Source organism: Oryctolagus cuniculus, chromosome 2 (genome assembly GCF_964237555.1).
Source record: "Oryctolagus cuniculus chromosome 2, mOryCun1.1, whole genome shotgun sequence".
Classification (NCBI taxonomy): domain Eukaryota; kingdom Metazoa; phylum Chordata; class Mammalia; order Lagomorpha; family Leporidae; genus Oryctolagus; species Oryctolagus cuniculus.
The window spans coordinates 88,781,353-88,801,630 of record NC_091433.1 but is presented as its reverse complement, the minus strand read 5'-3'; the positions used below and the strand labels follow the sequence as shown (position 1 = coordinate 88,801,630).

Below are 20,278 nucleotides of genomic sequence, written 5' to 3'. Positions count from 1 at the left end.
CCTTGCCAAATGTCTCTGGCTAAAACTTCCAGGACTATGTTGAATAGCAATGGTTAAAGTGGGCATCCTTTGCTGGTTCCGGATCTTAGTGGAAATGTTTCCAATTTTTCTCCATTCAATAAGATGCTGGCTGTGGGTTTGTGATAAATTGCTTTGATTGTGTTGAGGAATATTCCTTCTATACCCAATTTGCTTATGGTTTTCAAGACGAAAGGGTGTTGTATTTTATCAAATGCTTTCTCTGCATCTACTGAGATAATCATATGGTTTTTGTTCTTCAGTCTATTAATGTGATATATCAACTGATTGATTTGTGAATACTGAACCATCCCTACATACCAGTGATAAGTCCCACCTGGTCTGAGTGAATGATCTTTCTAATGCGTTGTTGGACTTGATTAACTAGTACTTTGTTGAGGATTTTTGTAGCTATATTCATCAAGGATACTGGTCTGCAGTTCTCTTTATTGTGTCTTTTTCTGCTTTAGGAATTAAGATGATGCTGGCTTCACAGATGTTTGAGAGGATTCCCTCCTTTTCAATTGTGTTGAATAGCTTGAGAAGAATTGAATTAGTTCTTCTTTAAATGTGTGGTAGAATTCAACAGTGAGGCTATCCCAGTCCTGGGCTTTTTTTTGTTGAGAGAGTCTTTACTACTGATTCAATCTCCATCTTGGTTTTTGGACTGCTTAGGTTGTCTAAGTCTCAAGACTCAATTGTGGTAGGTTGCATGTGTCCAGGAATCTATCCATTTCTTCTAAGTTTCCCAATTTGTTGGCATACAGCTCCTTGCAGTGGTTCCTGATGATTCTTTTTATTTCTGTATTATCTGCTGTTACATTTCCTTTTCCATCTCTAATTTTATTGATTTGGGTCTTCTTCCTCTTTTTTTTTTTTTTTTTTTTTTTTGGTTAGCTAGCCCAATGGTGCAACAATTTTCTTTAATTTTTCAAAAAGCTAGCTCTTCATTTCATTGATCTTTTCTATCACTTTAGGGTTTCAATTTTGTTCATTTCTTTCCTAATTTTAATTATTTCTTTTCTTCTAGTTTTGGGTTTGTTTTGCTATGTTTTTCCAGGTCCTTGAGATACACTGATAACTCTTTATTTGGTGTCTTTTCAATTTCTTCATGTAGGCACCAATTGCTATAAACTTTCAACACTGCTTTTGCTGTATCCCATAAGTTTTGATATGCTGTATTGTCTTCATGTTTCCAGAAATTTCTTTATTTCTCTTTTGATTTATTCCATGACCCACTATTCACTGAAGAGCATGTTGTTCAGTTTCCTTGTGTCTGCATTTATGTTCTAGAGATTCTTGAGTTACTGACTTCCAGCTTCATTCCATTAAGGTCAGAGAAAATGCATGGTTTGATTTCATTTTTTTTTTTTTAATTTGCTGAGACTTGCTTTATGGCCTATTATACACTGAAATTAATACTATTCCTTTCTAAAGCACGCCACAACCTAGAAGTTTTCTATCTCTTAATATGATAAGTTAGCTGAAATTCTAAAAAGCAAAGTAATTTTATTAGGCACAAAGCAATGCCTGACTAACCTAGTATATAGCAATAGTTACTCAAAAGTTCTGAAGATTCTAAATGAAAGCTACTACATGCATTCTTCCTCAATAAATCCTGCCATGAGGAGCAAGCATTTAGAGGTTAAGACAGCTGCATCCCACATCAGAGTATCTGGATTCAAGACATGACTCCAGCTCCAGTTTCCTGCTAATATAGACCACGGGAGGCAGACTGATGGCTGAAGTAATTGGGTTCCTGCCACCAACGTGAGAGACCTGGGTTGCACGCCCAGCCCAGTCTCAGCTACTGTGGACATCTGAAGAAGTGAACCAGTGACTGGGAGCATACTCTCTCACTCTTTTTCTCTGCCTCTCAAATAAGTAAAATTTGTTTTTAAATATTTTAAGAAAAGAATTCCACATGCACAAATCACCAAGAAGAGCACATATAAACACCAAAAAAAAAAAAAAAAATCACTAGCCAAAAATAAAATAAAAGGTCATTTCATTTGCTACATTCAGTTTCTGGTGATATGTTATGATAATAAGGAGGGAAAGCCATTTAATTTTTAAATTATCATTAAGTAAAAAATAATACAGTGGCCAGCATCATGGCACAGTGGGTTAAGATGCTGTCTGCAACAAACATCCCATGTGAATGCCAGTTTGAGTCCTGGTTTCTCCACTTCTAATCCAGCTCTCTGTTAAGGAGCCTGGGAAAGCAGTAGAAGATGGCCCAAGTGCTTAGCCCCTGACACCCACGTGGGAGATCAGGATGAGTTCAAGGCTGCTGGCTACAGCCTGGACCAGCTCTGGCCGTTGCAGTCCTTTGGGGAGCGAGCCAGCAGACGGAAGATATCTCTGTCTTTGTCTCTCCATCTCTCTGTTTCTCTGCCTTTCAAATAAATAAAATAAATCTTTAATAAAAGGAAAAATTAAATACAAATATATTTTATATTTCCCTCAAGAAAGGTCATTTTTCATTAAAAAGAAAAACTGTGACAAATCTTACCCTTTCCTTGTCTACAACAATGAAAAGCTCCACATATCGGGTCTGTGGCAGAACAGCTCTTCTTCTCTGTCAGAAACAAGAGTATTTTAAAGACATAGAAAAATGGCAAGGCTACGTGTTTTTCATACTTAATGATCATACTCTAACCACTGGTCTCATATCTTAGACCAATAAAATAAAAACATGTTTTTTAAACATGTTTTAAATCTGAAATCTGAAAATTCCAGCTAAAGATACATTGAGTTATTCAAGTTTACAAAGAAGAACTATTGACTTTCTAAAATAAAAACTAGACACAAACACACATTTTAATAAGAAGTCTACTTACTTATGTTGAAAGAGGAAAAAAAAAAAGAATATCCACCAATATTCCACAGAACAGAAACTGGGACAAGGTTGGTACTTTAAAAAATGACTAATTATATCATCTTACAAAAATTCCTACAAAATAGAAAAAGCAAAAATCTCCATGGTTCCCAATGTTTAATGTTAAAAAGTACAGGGGCCAGCATCACAGCACAGCAGGTTAAGCCACTGCCTGCAATGCTGGCATCCCATATGAGCTCTAGTCTGAGCCCTGGCTGCTCCACTTCCCATCCAGCTCCCTGCTAACACACCTGGGAAAGCAGCAGAAGATGGTTCAAGTGCTTGGGCCCCTGACACCCACATGGGAGATCCAGATGGAGTCTTCAGCCTGGCCCAGTCCTGGCCATTGCTGCCATCTGGGGGTGAACCAAAAGATGGAAGACCTTTCTCTCTCTGCTTCTCTCTCCCTCTCCTCCCCCCATAACTTTGCCTTTCATATAAATAAACCTCTGTAAATAACCAAATTAATATAAAAAGTACAGCTCAATAATCAAAAAGAACAGATGGCAAAGAGGCAATAAACATAATGCCATAAACTAGTACGAGTTCATGAAGAAACATACTTCTGACACGGCAACAGCAACCTCACATGTAGAAAGACACAATCCCTGCAGCTGCAGTGGAGCTAGTCCAAGAACCCTGAGGGTCTAAGATACCCAGGTCAAGAATAAATCAGGGAATCCTAGAGAAGTCAAAGCAGGGATATCTGAAATATGGAATCAACCAAGGTGTCTATAACCAGTTAAACAGGTAAAGAAAATGTTATATATATATATACACACACACACACACACACACACACACACACACAGTGGAATATTACTCAGCTGTAAAAAAGAATGAGATTCTACCATTTGCATCAAAATGGATACAACTGAATGACATCATGCTGAGTGAAGTAAACCAGACACAGAAAGACAAATGCACATGTTCTCCCTTATATGTGGCAGCTAAAATTAAAAAAAAAAAGAAAAGAAAAGAAAGAAATCTAATAAACAAAAGAAACTCCTCTGTGTATCAGTACTGCTACAAATATAGTTTTGTAAATCCTTATTTACAAACCTTTGTCAAACCAAGGTTAAGAGTGCTATACTACTATAGTTTTAATGATCTGTGATCACTATAAAATTTATTAGATATGAGGGAAATGGACATGTTTCCACTCAATTATTGTTACAATCCTTATTTACATTCTCACCAAACTAGGGCCTTTTTGCTTTTTAATTATTAAGCTTATCTGATGAAGCATTAAGCTTTTGACTGTAAAGTAAATTTAAAATGTTGTCTCAAAAATGGAAGAAAAAAGCAGGACAGAAAAAAAGGAAGGGAGAGGAAGGGAAAGAGAGGGAGGAAAGGAAGAGTGAATGTAATTATATTCATAGAATTGTATCTATGAACTATATTGAATCTGCTAAAAATTAACTGAAATTAAAAAAAATTAACTGAAAAGAAAAAAAGAAATAAAGGTATGAGTGTCCTTGAGAGATAGCTGAAGTAAGTCCTAAAGCCAAATCTGTTTGATTCTCTACTCTAGAGCCCAAGAATCACCACGCTAGTTTGAGTATGAAGTATCTGAATAAAAACTGCATTGCAGAGCTGGCGCTGTGACGTAGTGAATAAAGCCGTCGCCTGCAGTGTTGCTATCCCATATGGGTGCCGGTTCAAGTCCCAGCTGCTCCACTTCTGATCCAGCTCTCTGCTATGGCCTGAGAAAGCAGAAGATGGCTCAAGCCCCTGGGGCCCTGCACCCGCATGGGAGACCCGGAGGAAGCTCCTGACTCCTGGCTTCAGGTTGGAGCAGCACCAGCCATTGCAGTCATTTGGAGAGTGAACTAGCAGATGGTAGACATCTCTATCTCTCTCTCTCTCTCTCTTTCTCTCTCTCTCTCTCTCTCTCTCTCTCTCTCTCTCTGCCTCTCTGTAACTCTGCCTTTCAAATAAATAAATAAATCTTTTAAAAAAACTCCATTGTTCTCTGGAAGACAGTGTAATAGACTATTATATAGCAATACTAAATACAGTTATTGTTTAAGATTTAAGCCCTGGTTTCCAAAGCACACAAAGTCTTAATTCCACCCGCTGGGTCGCAGGAACTGCAGATTGCTCATCTTTCTATCGACTGATACCTATCACAATGTCTGGCATGAAACAGGCAAACTAAAAAGGAAGGTTCCAGTTGAAAGTGACAGAATAGGGAAGGGGCTTACTGCTCCAGTCTAGGGGAGATAGTTAAAAAAAAAAAAAAAGTGGACAGAGTGCAATTTCAGGGAAAGATTAGGGGAAAAAACATCAGAGGAAACTCCACGCTATTGGGGGGACACTGTGGACTTACATGGAGGGTGTGGAGGTACACAGCTCATGACCCCAGAGTCGAGAGGCCCAACACTAGCTTTGCAATGAGGTGAGACGAGACTGCAGCAGCCCAAGTCACTGGCAATAAAGCTGCAGGAAGAGTCTGATGTGGGCCTGGCTTGGAGCCCTGTGGGGGACGCTGTACCTGCCAACCTAGAGAAGAAAAGATGGGGTACGTTTCTCTCTCCAAACCACCCGACACAGGCATCCTGTAAATAGCCGAGAGAGAGTGGGCACCTTTGGACATATGTAACATCTGCATCAGCTCATGTCCACATCTAGCAACCAGCCAAGAGGAGTCACTTGAGTCTGGCTGGGAGAACTGACAGGGGGCTGATTGCTTGTGACTGTGGGAGCCTTGTGTGCCAAGACTTTGAGGGCACAAGGTGTGGCTAGTACTTAGGGCAGCCAGTATGAGCGGCTTCACATACTTAGGGCTCCCTGTTTCCCTGGTAAAGGTCATTGCTGCAGGATCTGTGTTCACACCAAGGACTGCACAGATCCTTTGTGTGGTTCTTGTGGCAGCACAGATGAAAACTGTACCCACAGGGGCTAGTATCCAGTCATAGGTATCCTTTGAGGAGAGGAGGTGAGCATGAGAATATGCCAACAGAGCAGAACAAATCTCCCCTCTGATTAAAAAGATAGGTGTGTGCGTGTGTGTGTGTGTGTGTGTGAGAGAGAGAGAGAGAGAGAGAGAGAGAGATTGATTTACCATGCTCAACAATACAACATATAAAACCTATGGGATACAGCAAAAGCAGTAAGAGGAAAATTTATAGCAATTGGTGCCTACATCAAGAAATTAGAAAGGCACCAAATAAATGAGTTATCAATGCATCTCAAGGACCGAGAAAAACAACAGCAAAACAAACTAAAATTCATAGGAGAAAAGAAATAATTAGAATTAAAGAATGTAATTGAAATAAAAAAATTTTTAAAAAGCTCAGTGAAATAAAAAAGCTGGTTTTTAAAAAATAAATAGACAAAATTGACATACCACTGGCCAAACTAACAAAAAAACAAAGAGGGAGAAGACCCAAATCAATAAAATTAAAGATGAAAAAGAAAATATAACAGATACCACAGGAAAAAAAATCATCAGAAATTACTACAAAGAGCTGTATTCCAAAAAACTGGGAATCTTAGACGAAATGGATAAATTCCTGGACTCATACAACCTACCTAAATTGAGCCATGAAGATATAGAAAACCTAAACAAGATGGAAATTTCATCAGTAATAAAGACCCTACCAACAAAGAAAAGCCCAGGACTAGGTGGCTTCACTGCTGAATTCTACCAGACATTTAAAGAAGAACTAACTCCAATTCTTCTCTAGCTATTCAAAACAATTAAAAGGACGGCAATCTACCCAAATTTTTTCTGTGAAGCCAGCATCAGCTTGATTCCTAAACCTGCAAAAGAGGCAGAGAAAGAGAACTACAGACCAATATCCCTGATGAACATAGAGCAAAAATCTTTAACAAAATTCTAGCCAATTGAATCCAATTATACATCAGAAAGATCATTCACTCAGACCAAGTAGAAGTTATCCCTGGTATGCAGGGATGGTTCGACATCTGCAAAACAATCAATGTGATTGATGCATCACATTAACAAACTACAGAACAAAAACCATATAGTTATCTCAATAGATGCAGAGAGGCCGGCACCGTGGCTCAATAGGCTAATCCTCCGCCTTGCGGTGCCTGGCACACCGGGTTCTAGTCCCAGTCGGGGCGCCGGATTCTGCCTGGTTGCCCCACTTCCAGGCCAGCTCTCTGCTATGGCCTGAGAGTACAGTGGAGGATGGCCCAAGTCCTTTTGGGCCCTGCACCCACAGGGAAGACCAGGAAAAGCACCTGGCTCCTGGCTTCGGATCAGTGAGATGCGCAGGCCGCAGCGCACTGGCCGCGGCGGCCATTGGAGGGTGAACCAACAGCAAAAAGGAAGACCTTTCTCTCTGTCTCTCTCTCTCACTGTCCACTCTGCATGTCCAAAAAAAAAAAAAAAAAAAAAAGATGCAGATAAAGTATTTGATAAGATAAATCATTTTTTCTTTTTTTTTAAGATTTATTTATTTTTATTTGAAAGTCAGAGTTACACAGAGAGAGGAGAGGCAGAGAGAGAGAGGTCTTCCATCCAATGGTTCACTCCCCAAGCGGCCGCAATGGCCGGAGCCGCACCAATCCAGAGCCAGGAGCCAGGAGCTTCTTGCCAGGCCCACATGAGTGCAGGGGCCCAAGGAGTTAGGCCATCTTCTACTGTTCTCTCAGGCTATAGCAAAGAGCTGGATTGGAAGAGGAGCAGCCGAGACCAGAACCAGTGCCCATATGGGATGCCAGCGCTTCAAGCCAGGGCGTTAACCTGCTACGCCACAGCACCAGCCCCAAGATACCTTTTCATGATGAAACTTCTCAGCAAATTGGGTACAAAAGGAACATTCCTCAACATAATCAAGGCAACTTATGAGAAATCCACAGCCAGCGTTCTATTGAATGGGGAAAGGTTAGAAGCATTCCCACTGAGACCTGGTACCAAACAAGGATGCCCACTCTCACCATTGTTATTCAATATAGTCCTGAAGTTTTAGCCAGAGCCATTAGGCAAGAAAAGAAATCAAAAGGATACAAATTGGGAAGGAAGAAGTCAAACTATCCCTATTTACAGATTACATGATTCTATATATATATATATAGGAGATCAAAAGACTCCACCAAGACTCCATTCACAGAAGAATTTGGTAAAGTAGCAGGATGTAAAATTAATATACAAAAAACAATAGCCTTTTTATACACAGACAATGCAAAGGCTGAGAATGAACTTCTAAGATCAATCCTATTCACAATATCCACAAAAACAATCAAGTACCTTGAAATAAATTTAACTAAGGATGTCAAAAATCTCTACGATGAGAATTACAAAACTTTAAAGAAAGAAATGGAATAAGATACAAAACAATGGAAAAATCTTCCATGTCCATGGATTAGAAGAATCAATATCATCAAAATGTCCATTCTTCCAAAATCAATTTACAGATTCAATGCAATCTCAATGAAAATACCAAAGAGGTTCTTCTCAGATCTAGAAAAAATGATGCTGAAATTCATATGGAAACACAGTAGAACTCAAATAGCTAAAGTAATCTTATACAACAAAAACAAATCCAAAGCCATCACAATACCAGATTTCAAGAAATACTAAAAGGCAGTTATAATCAAAACAGCCTGGTACCAGTACAAAAACAGATGAATAGACCAATGGAACAGAATAGAAATGCCAGAAATCAACCCAATCACTTATAACCAACTTATATTTGACAAAGGAGCTAAAATCAATCCATGAAGCAAGGGCAGTCTCTTCCACAAATGGTGCTGGGAAAACTGGATTTCCACATGCATTAGTATGAAGCAAGATCCCCACCTCACACCTTACACAAAAATCCACTCAAAATGGTTTAAAGACCTAAATCTATGATCCAACACCAGCAAATTATTAGAGAACATTGGGGAAACCCTACAAGACACTTGCACAGGAAAAGAATTCTTGGAAAAGACCCCAGAGGCACAATCAAAGCCAAAATTAACACATGGGATTACATCAAATTGAGAAGCTTCTGTACTGCAAAACAAACATTCAGCAACATGAAGAGGCAACCAACAGAATGGGAGAAATTATTTGCAAACTATGCAACTGATAAAGGATTAATAACCAGAATCTACAAAGAAATCAAGAAACTCCACAACAACAAAACAAACAATCCAGTTAAGAAATGGACAAAGGACTTCAACAGATATCTTTCAAAAGAGGAAATCCAAATGGCCAACAGACACATCAAAAAATGTTCAGGATCACTAGTCATCAGAGAAATGCAAATCAAAACTACAATGATGTTTCACCTCACCCTCAATAGAACAGCTTATATACAAAAATCAACAAACAATAAATGCTGGTGAGGATGTAGGGAAAAAGGTACCCAAATCCACTGTTGTTGAGAATATAAACTGGTAAAGCCACTATGGAAGACAGTATGGAGATACCTCCGAAATCTGAATATAGACCTACCATATGACCCAGCCATCCCACTCCTAGGAATCTACCCAGGAGAAATGAAATCAGCATATAAAAGAGTTATCTGCATCCCCATGTTTATTGCAGCTCTATTCACAATAACTAATATAAGGAAGCAACCCAAGTGCCTGTCAGCCGAAGACTAGATAAAGAAATTATGGGATATGTCACTATGGAATACTACACAGCTGCAAAAAATGAAATCCGGACATTTGCAACAAAATGGATGAAACTGGAAAACATCACACTTAGTAAAATAAGCCAGTCCCAAAAGGACAAATACCATATGTTCTTCATCTGTGATAACTAACAGAGCACATAAGAGGTAATCTATAGAAGTAAAATCAATACTTCAAGATGCATTGACTTTGAACAGCCCTTGTCTCAACTGTTAAGGAACAGTTTTCTTGTTCTTCATATAATTTGTTGAACTCTTGGTTTAGTATAGAGTTAATCGTATATTTATAAAGTTAATTGAAAACAGAGTAGTAAAAATTAGAATGGGAATAGGAGAGGGAAGTGGAAGAGGGGTGAGAATGTGGGGGTGAAGGGTGAGTACAGTGGGAAGAATCACTGTATTCCTAAAGCTGTATTTATGAAATACATGAAGTTTGTGTTCTTTAAATAAAAGGTTTCTGGGGGAAAAAATAAAACTAAAAAGGAAGGAAGGAAGGAATGGGGAAGGGAGGGAGGGAGGGAAACATGACCAGTTATAATAACTCTTGATTTAACAAACACATGACCTTATTAAACCTCTCGTCTGAATCATGACAAATGATTACATGATTTCCTTACTCGAAGTAGCTGAGTCATGCTGGGAGGCTCCTCCTCTTGGTTTTTTGCAGTTTCTGTCTCTAGATTCTTGTTGGAAACTCCACATTTCAGAGGCTCTTTGTGGACATCATCCATTCGATAAAATATGTGCTCAAAGTCAGAACTGTTTTGCAGGGGTTCGATTCCATAACTGGTATCTTCTAAATGCAGCAATCCTCTAAATGTTGCATTCACATAAACGATTTTTAAGGGAAAAAAAAAAAAACACACAGGAAAAGAAAACAAAAAATCTGAATTCAAGACCCAGTTTAACAAGTGTAAAAAGGGTGGCATGAAGGGGGTGGGGGGCAGAGCTGTGATGCAGTGGGTGAAGCCGCTATCTGCAGTGCCAGCATCCCATATGGGCACTAGAGCATGTCCCAGCTGCTCCACTTCCAATCCAGCTCTCTGCTATTGCTTGGAGAAGCAGTGGAAGATGGCTCAAGTCCTTGGGCCCCTGGAACCGCATGGAAAACCTAGACGAAAACTCTGGGCTCCTGGCTTCCGTTCAGCCCAGCTCCAGCCGTTGCAGCCATTTGGGGAGTTGAACCAGCAGATGGAGGAGCTCTTTCTCTGTCTCTCCCTTTTTATATCTGTAACTCTACTTCTCAAATAAATAAATAATTTAAAAAAAAAAAAAAGGTAGCATAGTATAGAGAGGAAAACTGGAGGGTTTGGAGTCAGATGGACATTAACTCTGAAACACAGGAACGCTGCTCACTAGCATCTCTGACCGTAGGCTACTAACTGACTTGAGTGCATACTAGAAAATGGGAGGCGCTATAAAGTAATGGCCAGGAGAAGAGTCTGGAGCTCCAGGACTTAACCACTGCCTTCACAGACATTGCGCACAAGACTGCTCTAAAGATTAAAGTATTCATAAGCACAAAACACTTGGAGCACTGTGTTCAGACAGTAGTTCAAAAATTGTTATTACCTAAATAAAGATAATCATAGACAGGTACCTTAGTTTCATATATTTAATTTGAGAATTAAAAGCAGTGTTTACTAGTCAAGCAATCAAGCAATCTTGCAATCAACCAACAAGCACAGTGCCACACGGCCCGGCCCTCAATAAATGTAATCTGAACACTGTAACCTCATTTGATGTGTGGCACACTTTCTCTAAGCTTAGTTTATTCATCGAAACATGAAGAAAAAGAGTACTCTGTCAGTCCTTATGAGACTTACATGAAAAATACAGGTCAAAATTTATAAAGTAATACCAAAATTTAACGTATGTTTTACTTTAAATAGAAAAAAACCATTTAGTAGTCTCAAAGAATGCAACTTCCTCTTCAGATACTGAAATTCACCAACGATAATATTTCCTTAAATACATATGCCAAGAATTTTTCAAACACAGCTGTGAAGACCTTCAGTAACATCAAAGTAAAAGCCAGTACTGTTAAGTGTCTAAATGACTTGATTTATACACAGGGATAGGACATGGGGTAAGAAACAGAGTAAAGAAAAAAAAAAAGAAAAAAAAATAGGGAAACTTTCTTACCTGAGTCCAAAACAATCACTAAGAGCAACAGATGAATTATAAACTCCTTCCACATAGCCCCGATGATGACAATGATTCTAAATGAAAAACATTGAATTATCTTCAAATACTGTTAAATCAGTGGAAAACAATCATGAAAATCACAGAGGAGACAAAATTACTCAAGGCCAGTAAACTAAAACATTTTGTTTATGCTGGCATATCATAATACCACGTGGCATTCTACAGACTATCTGCAGGCCATGGGCTATCACCCTACAAGCACAGGAATATGGGGGCAGAATTCCAGGGAAACTGAGCAGAGGCAGTTCTGTGCCAATGTCCTGCCCAGAAGCAGGACAGACAGCATTATATTATATTTAACATTTTAAATTGCAGTCCAATCCGAGAATCAGCAGTGGGCAACTGATATCTAACACAAGAGAGGATCTTGTTAAAAAAAAAAAAAAAAAAAAAAAAAAAAAAAAAAAAGAATAGGGCCCAGAAAAAAATAAAATATTTTGTATAAAGGGAAAAAAGTGATTTTGACCCAATGATTTCCTTTTTTTGTACCCACATATTTACTATATTGTTATTAGTTATAAGCTTAGCTGTCTTCAAAAACTTAAGACCTTTTACCCTTCAGTTTTGTTTTCATTTATATTTATTTATTTTCCTTTTATCTGAAAGGCAGAGAGACACAGAGTCAGAGACAGACACATAGATCCCCTGATTCACCCCCAAACATTCTCAACCATCATAGCTAAGCTAGTCTGAAGCCAGGAGCCAGGAACTCAATCTGGGTCTCCCACATAGGTGACAGGAACCCATGTACTTAAGCCATCAAAGGTTGTCTCCTGGGGTGTGCACTGGCAGGAAGCTGGAGAGGAAATACAGGCAGAACTTGAACCCAAGCACTTTAATATGGCACGTGGGCATCCCAAGCCAAGTCTTGACCACTTCACCAATTATCTGCTTCTTTTGAATAAGAAATCACCCAGTAAAAATGCAAGGTAAAATTACTCAGAAATACTAATCTTCTTAGCACCTAATCAGACTTTCTCACTTTTAAAACAATTATAAAGTACTAAAATAGAACAGCCTAGGGGCAGGGAGCACTAACTCTACCAGACATTAAGAGTCACCACTAGATCTTGCATGATATTGCTACACTGTCAAAGATACCAAGCACTGGAACAGACTAGAAAGTCTCTAGACAGACCCAAGTACAAATAGAATGTCACATGATAGAAGTGGCATCTCAAACCACTGGGGCAGTGATGGACTTGTCAACATTTGGAAAAATATGAAATTAGATCCATACTTCATACCATATAGAAGAACAAACTCAAAACGAATAAGGAAACTAAAGAAACAAACAAACAAACCAAAAAACATGAAACCAGAGCCAGCGTTGCAGCGTAACAGGTTGAGTCACCTCCTGCAACACTGGCATCCCACATGAGTGCCTGTTCCAGTCCCGACTGCTCCACTTCTGATCCAGCTCCCTGCCTGGGAAAGCAGTAGAAGATGGCCCAAGTCTTTGGGTCCCTGCATCCATGTGGGAGACCTGGAAGAAGCCCCTGGCTCCTGGCTTCAGATCAGCTCAGATCCAGCCACTGCAGCCATTTGGGGAGTGAAACAATAGATAGAAGAACTCTCCTTCCCTCTGTCTCTATCTCTTTCAAATAAATAAATAAAATAAATAAAATCAATCTTGGAAAGATATTAATGATTTTTACTACACAGGTTGAACATTCCTGAAAAAAAAATCTGAAATGTTCCAAATTTTGCAAGTTTCTGAATGTCGAATGCCAGATTAGGGACATTCAACTGATACAGTCTATGCAAATATTTAAAAAAAAAAAAAACCTGAAACACTTCTGGTCCCAAGTATTTTGGATAAGGAATAATCAATCTTATAACAAAATATTTTAAGCTTCCAATTGGAAACACCAAAGGTCAAAAAACAACTGACACATTTGAAGAAAAATATACCAAAAAAACTGACATCATAGGTAAACGATTAATATCCCTAAATATAAACAAACACTGAGGGTAAAAGATTAAAAGCCTGGGACTGGCATGTGGTGTAGCGGGTTCAGCTGCCATCTAGAGTGCCAGCATCCCATCTGAGCACCAGTCCAAGTCCCAGCTGCTCCACTTCCAATCCAACTCCCTGGGAAAGCAGTGGAAGATGGCTCAAGTACTTGGGCCCCTGCACACCCTGTGGCAGATCCAAATGAAGCTCCTGCCTCTGGCTTCAGCCAGGCCCAGCCCTGGCTGTTGCGGCCATTTGAGAAGCGAACCAGTGTTTGAAAGATCTCTCTTTCTCTCTCCCCTGCCCCCATCTCATCCTCTCTCTGCATATCTCTTTTAAACAAATAAATAAATAAATAAATCTTTTTAAAACATTAAGAGTGGGCCGGTGCCATGGCTCACTTGGTTAATCCTCCGCCTGCGGCCCGGCATCCCATATGGGTGCCGGGTTCTAGTCCCAGTTGCTCCTCTTCCAGTCCAGCTCTCTGCTGTGGCCCAGGAGGGCAGTGGAGGATGGCCCAAGTGCTTGGGCCCCTGCACCTGCATGGGAGACCAGGAGGAAGCACCTGGCTCCTGGCTTCAGATCAGTGCAGCGCCGACCATAGCAACCATTTGAGGAGTGAACCAACAGAAGAAAGACCTTTCTCTCTGTCTCTCTCTCTCACTGTCTAACTCTGCCTGTCAAAAAAAAAAAAAAAAAAAAAGATTTTTTTTTTTTTTTTGTCAAGTGGCATAAAACGTGTGGTCTTTGGCCTTTTGCCTATGCAATCCCCGGATATGTGAATAAACAGATTATTTTTTACCTGATTTATGCTAACGTAAATTTAAACTCCTCAGCCATCTTTCTACTCCACAATGGACAAACAGTACACTAAGATAAAGGAGTTAAAGCAGTGTGGTAGTGGAACAGAAAAGAATAGGGCTAAGTTAGCATTTTGTTATTTTTTTAAGTACTAATAATTAATCTACAGTAAATATTTTGGCTTCTATTTATCTGAAAAACATTGCAAAAAGTGTGTAACAATTCAATCTATCACAGTATTACAAAGTTCAGGAAACAAAGTTTTCTCATGAAAACTGCAGAAGGGGCCGGCGCCGTGGCTCAATAGGCTAATCCTCCGCCTTGCGGCGCCGGCACACCAGTCCCAGTCGGGGCGCCAGATTCTGTCCCGGTTGCTCCTCTTCCAGGCCAGCTCTCTGCTGTGGTCCGGGAGTGCAGTGGAGGCTTGGGCCTCCAGGAGAGACCAGGAGAAGCACCTGGCTCCTGGCGAGAGACCAGGAGAAGCACCTGGCTCCTGGCTTTGGATCAGCGCGGTGCGCCGGCCGCAGCACGCCAGCTGCAGCAGCCATTGGGTGGTGAACCAAAGGAAAAGGAAGACCTTTCTCTGTCTCTCTCACTGTCCATTCTGCCTGTCAAAAAAAAAAAAAAAAAAGAAAAAGAAAAAAGAAAAAAAAAAGAAAACTGCAGAAGGAAAAGATGTATAGTATCCGTTAAAAAGGACTGTAATAGGAGCCAGTGTTGTGGCACAGCAGGTTAAGCTGCTGCCTGCAAAGCTGGCATCACATATAAATACCAGTTCAAGTCTTGGCTGCTCTACTTCTGATCCAGCTCCCTGCTAATGCACCTGAGAAAACAGTGGAAGGTGGCCTAAGTACCTGGGTCCCTGCCACCCACGTGGGAGACCTGGATGAAGTTCCAAGCTCCTAGCCTCAGCCGTTTGTGGAGTGAACCCAACAGATGGAAGATAGATCAATATCTCTCCCTCTTTCTCTAATTCTGCCTTTCAAATAAAATAAAATCCTTTAAAATAAATTTAAAATAACTGTAATATACTCTTCTCAAACAAAACTAGAAATGTTTATGCTCTAAGTAGAAAAAGACCACAGTCAAATTCAAGTATTATTTTGAGTATTATTTTTTACTATTTAGAGTATTATTTCAAATATTCCTGGTTTGTCATGTACCCAGTGTAGTCTATTCTCTGATGCAGAGAGAACTATACTTCTTTAACAAAGAATTGCTTTCAGGGGCTGGTGCTGTGGGTAAAGCTGCTGCTGTAGTGCCAGCATCCCATATGGGCACCAGTTCGAGTCCTGGCTGTTCTACTTTCAATCCAGCTTTCTGCTATGGCCTGGGAAAGCAGAAGATGGCCCAAATGCTTGGGCCCCTGCACCCACGTGGCAGATCCGGAAGAAGCTCTTGGCTCCTGGCTTTGGATCGGTGCAGCTCCGGCCATTGTGGCCATCTGGGGAGTGAACCAGTGGATGGAAAACCTCTCTCTCTCTCTCTCTGCCTCTGCCTCTCTGTAACTCTGACTTTCAAATAAATAAAGAAACCTTAAAAAAAAAAAAAAAGAATTGCTTTCAGTGAAAAATTACTAAACACTAATGGCAAATCAAAACATGGGGGCCACTACATCAAGAAATTGGAAAGACACCAAATAGATGAGCTTTCAATTCACCTCAAGGATCTAGAAAACCTACAGCAAATCAGACCCAAATCTAGTAGGAGAAGAGAAATAATTAAAATCAGAGAAGAAATCAACAGGATTGAATCAAGAAAAACATTACAAAAAATCAGCCAAACGAAGAGCTGGTTTTTTGAAAAAATAAACAAAATTGACACTCCATTGGCCCAACTAACTAAAAAAAGAAGAGAAAAGACCCAAATCAATAAAATCAGAGATGAAAAAGGAAATGTAACAACAGACACCACAGAAATAAAAAGAATCATCAGAAATTACTACAAGGACTTGTATGCCAGCAAACAGGGAAACCTATCAGAAATGGATAGATTCCTGGACACATGCAACCTGCTTAAATTGAACCAGGAAGACATCGAAAACCTAAACAGACCCATAACTGAGACAGAAATTGAAACAGTAATAAAGGCCCTCCCAACAAAGAAAAGCCCAGGACCAGATGGATTCACTGCTGAATTCTATCAGACGTTTAAAGAAGAACTAACTCCAATTCTTCTCAAACTATTCAGAACAATCGAAGAAGAGGGAGTCCTCCCAAATTCTTTCTATGAAGCCAGCATCACCTTAATTCCTAAGCCGGGAAAAGATGCAGCACTGAAAGAGAATTACAGACCAATATCCCTGATGAACATAGATGCAAAAATCCTCAATAAAATTCTCGCCAATAGAATGCAACAACACATCAGAAAGATCATCCACCCAGACCAAGTGGGATTTATCCCTGGTATGCAGGGATGGTTTAATGTGCGCAAGACAATCAATGTGATACACCACATTAACAGACTGCAGAAGAAAAACCATATGATTATCTCAATAGATGCCGAGAAAGCATTTGATAAAATACAACACCCGTTCATGATGAAAACTCTAAGCAAACTGGGTTTGGAAGGAACATTCCTCAATACAATCAAAGCAATCGATGAAAAACCCACAGCCAACATCCTATTGAATGGGGAAAAGTTGGAAGCATTTCCACTGAGATCTGGAACCAGACAGGGATGCCCACTCTCACCACTGCTATTCAATATAGTTCTGGAGGTTCTAGCCAGAGCTATTAGGCAAGAAAAAGAAATTAAAGGGATACAAATTGGGAAGGAAGAACTCAAACTATCCCTCTTTGCAGATGACATGATTCTGTATTTAGGGGACCCAAAGAACTCTACTAAGAGACTATTGGAACTCATAGAAGAGTTTGGCAAAGTAGCAGGGTATAAAATCAATGCACAAAAATCAACAGCCTTTGTATACACAGACAATGCCATGGCTGAGGAAGAACTTCTAAGATCAATCCCATTCACAATAGCTACAAAAACAATCAAATACCTTGGAATAAACTTTACCAAGGACGTTCAAGATCTCTACGATGAAAATTACAAAACCTTAAAGAAAGAAATAGAAGAGGATACCAAGAAATGGAAAAATCTTCCATGCTCATGGATTGGAAGAATCAATATCATCAAAATGTCCATTCTCCCAAAAGCAATTTACAGATTCAATGCAATACCAATCAAGATACCGAAGACCTTCTTCTCAGATCTGGAAAAAATGGTGCTGAAATTTATATGGAGGCACAAGAGACCTCGAATAGCTAAAGCAATCTTGTACAACAAAAACAAAGCCGGAGGCATCACAATACCAGATTTCAGGACATACTACAGGGCAGTTGTAATTAAAACAGCATGGTACTGGTACAGAAACAGATGGATAGACCAATGGAACAGAATTGAAACACCAGAAATCAACCCAAACATCTACAGCCAACTTATATTTGATCAAGGATCTAAAACTAATTCCTGGAGCAAGGACAGTCTATTCAATAAATGGTGCTGGGAAAATTGGATTTCCACGTGCAGAATCATGAAGCAAGACCCCTACCTTACACCTTACACAAAAATCCACTCAACATGGATTAAAGACCTAAATCTACGACCTGACACCATCAAGTTACTAGAGAACATTGGAGAAACCCTTCAAGATATTGGCACAGGCAAAGAATTTCTGGAAAAGACCCGGGAGGCACAGGCAGTCAAAGCCAAAATCAACTATTGGGATTGCATCAAATTGAGAAGTTTCTGTACTGCAAAAGAAACAGTCAGGAGAGTGAAAAGACAACCGACAGAATGGGAAAAAATATTTGCAAACTATGCAACAGATAAAGGGTTAATAACCAGAATCTACAAAGAGATCAAGAAACTCCACAAAAACAAAACCAACAACCCACTTAAGAGATGGGCCAAGGACCTCAATAGACATTTTTCAAAAGAGGAAATCCAAATGGCCAACAGGCACATGAAAAAATGTTCAAGGTCATTAGCAATCAGGGAAATGCAAATCAAAACCACAATGAGGTTTCACCTCACCCCGGTTAGAATGGCTCACATGCAGAAATCTACCAACAACAGATGCTGGCAAGGATGTGGGGAAAAAGGGACACTAACCCACTGTTGGTGGGAATGCAAACTGGTCAAGCCACTATGGAAGTCAGTCTGGAGATTCCTCAGAAACCTGAAGATAACCCTACCGTTCGACCCAGCCATCCCACTCCTTGGAATTTACCCAAAGGAATTTAAATTGGCAAACAAAAAAGAGGTCTGCACCCTAATGTTTATTGCAGCTCAATTCACAATAGCTAAGACCTGGAACCAACCTAAATGCCCATCAACGATAGACTGGATAAAGAAATTATGGGATATGTACTCTTTAGAATACTATACCGTAGTAAGAAACAACGAAATCCAGTCATTTGCAACAAAATGGAGGAATCTGGAACACATCATGCTGAGTGAAATAAGCCAGTCCCAAAGGGACAAATACCATATGTTCTCCCTGATCGGTGACGACTGACTGAACACCAAGAGGGAAACCTGTTGGAGTGAGGTGGACACTATGGGAAATGGTGGCTTGATCAGCATAGCCCTGACTGTTAATGAACAACTAAATACATTATCCCTCTTAGTAGTTTTTTTATCTGTTCTACTTAATATGACTGGTTTAGATCTGTAATTGATGCACAGTTATTCTTAAGTGTTGAAAATTAACTGAAATGTGATCCCTGTTGAACATGGTGGTGGGAATGGGAGAGGGAAGAGATGTATAATTTGGGACATGCTCAGGCTGACTTGCCCCAAGTGGTGGAGTTGGAAGCATACCAGGGGATTCCAATTCAATCCCATCGAGGTGGCATGTACCAATGCCATCTCACTGTTCCAGGTGATCAGTTTCAGTTCACAGTTGGTCATGGTGAAGGGACTGGGAGTCAAAGGGAGCACATAGACAAGTCTAGTACCTGCTAACGCTAACCGATGGAGTAAATAAAGGGGAGAGTGATCCAACATGGGAAGTGAGATACTCAGCAGACTCATAGAATGGCAGATGTCCTAAATAGCACTCTGGCCTCAGAATCAGCCCTAAAGGCATTCGGAGCTGGCTGAAAAGCTCATGAGAGTATTTCAGGCATGGAAAGCCAAGACACTCTGGCAAAAGATCTCTGCGAGTGAGATCCCAGTGGAAAGAACAGGTCATCAAAGAAGGAGGTACCTTTCTCTGAAGGGAGGAGAGAACCTCCACTTTGACTATGACCTTGTCTAAACAAGATAAGAGTCGGAGAACTCAGAGGGCTTCCATAGCCTTGGAAACTCATGACTGGAGCATAGGGAGATTACTGATGCCATAGACAGGAGTGTCAATTGGTAAAGTCAACAACAGGAGTCACTGTGCACTTACTCCTCATGTAGGATCTCTATCCTTAATGTGCTGTACATTGAGATTTAATGCTATAACGAGTACTCAAACAATATATTTCACTTTGTGTTTCTATGGGGGTGCAAACTGTTAAAATCCTTACTTAATGCATACTAAACTGATCCTCTGTAAAAAAAAAAAAAAAAAAAAAAGAAATTATCAATTCCCAACTTGACTCTCACTGGGATTAAACATGACAATAGGTCTGCTCTGATTTCATCATCATTTAAAAAAATCATCTATTATTTTTCACTTTATGTTTCTGTGTGGGAGCAAACTGTTGAAATCCATACTTAATGTATACTAAGCTGATCTTCTGTATATTAAGATTATCGAAAATGAATCTTGATGTGAATGGAAGGGGAGAGGGAGTGGGAAAGGGGAGGGTT

General features: G+C 39.9%; 1 protein-coding gene across 1 annotated transcript in view; it reads right to left on the bottom strand.

Moving 5' to 3' along the window:
• The window catches only part of ADAM9 (ADAM metallopeptidase domain 9), a 136,191-nt gene that overhangs the window by 99,092 nt on the left and 16,821 nt on the right, over window positions 1-20,278 (bottom strand). Inside the window, exons 5-7 of the mRNA XM_002720772.5 lie at window positions 11,647-11,723; window positions 10,119-10,314; window positions 2,534-2,599 (exon numbers count right to left, since the gene is read on the bottom strand). Of these exons, the coding sequence (XP_002720818.1) occupies window positions 2,534-2,599; window positions 10,119-10,314; window positions 11,647-11,723 (339 nt within the window). The remainder of the gene's footprint in view (window positions 1-2,533; window positions 2,600-10,118; window positions 10,315-11,646; window positions 11,724-20,278) is intronic.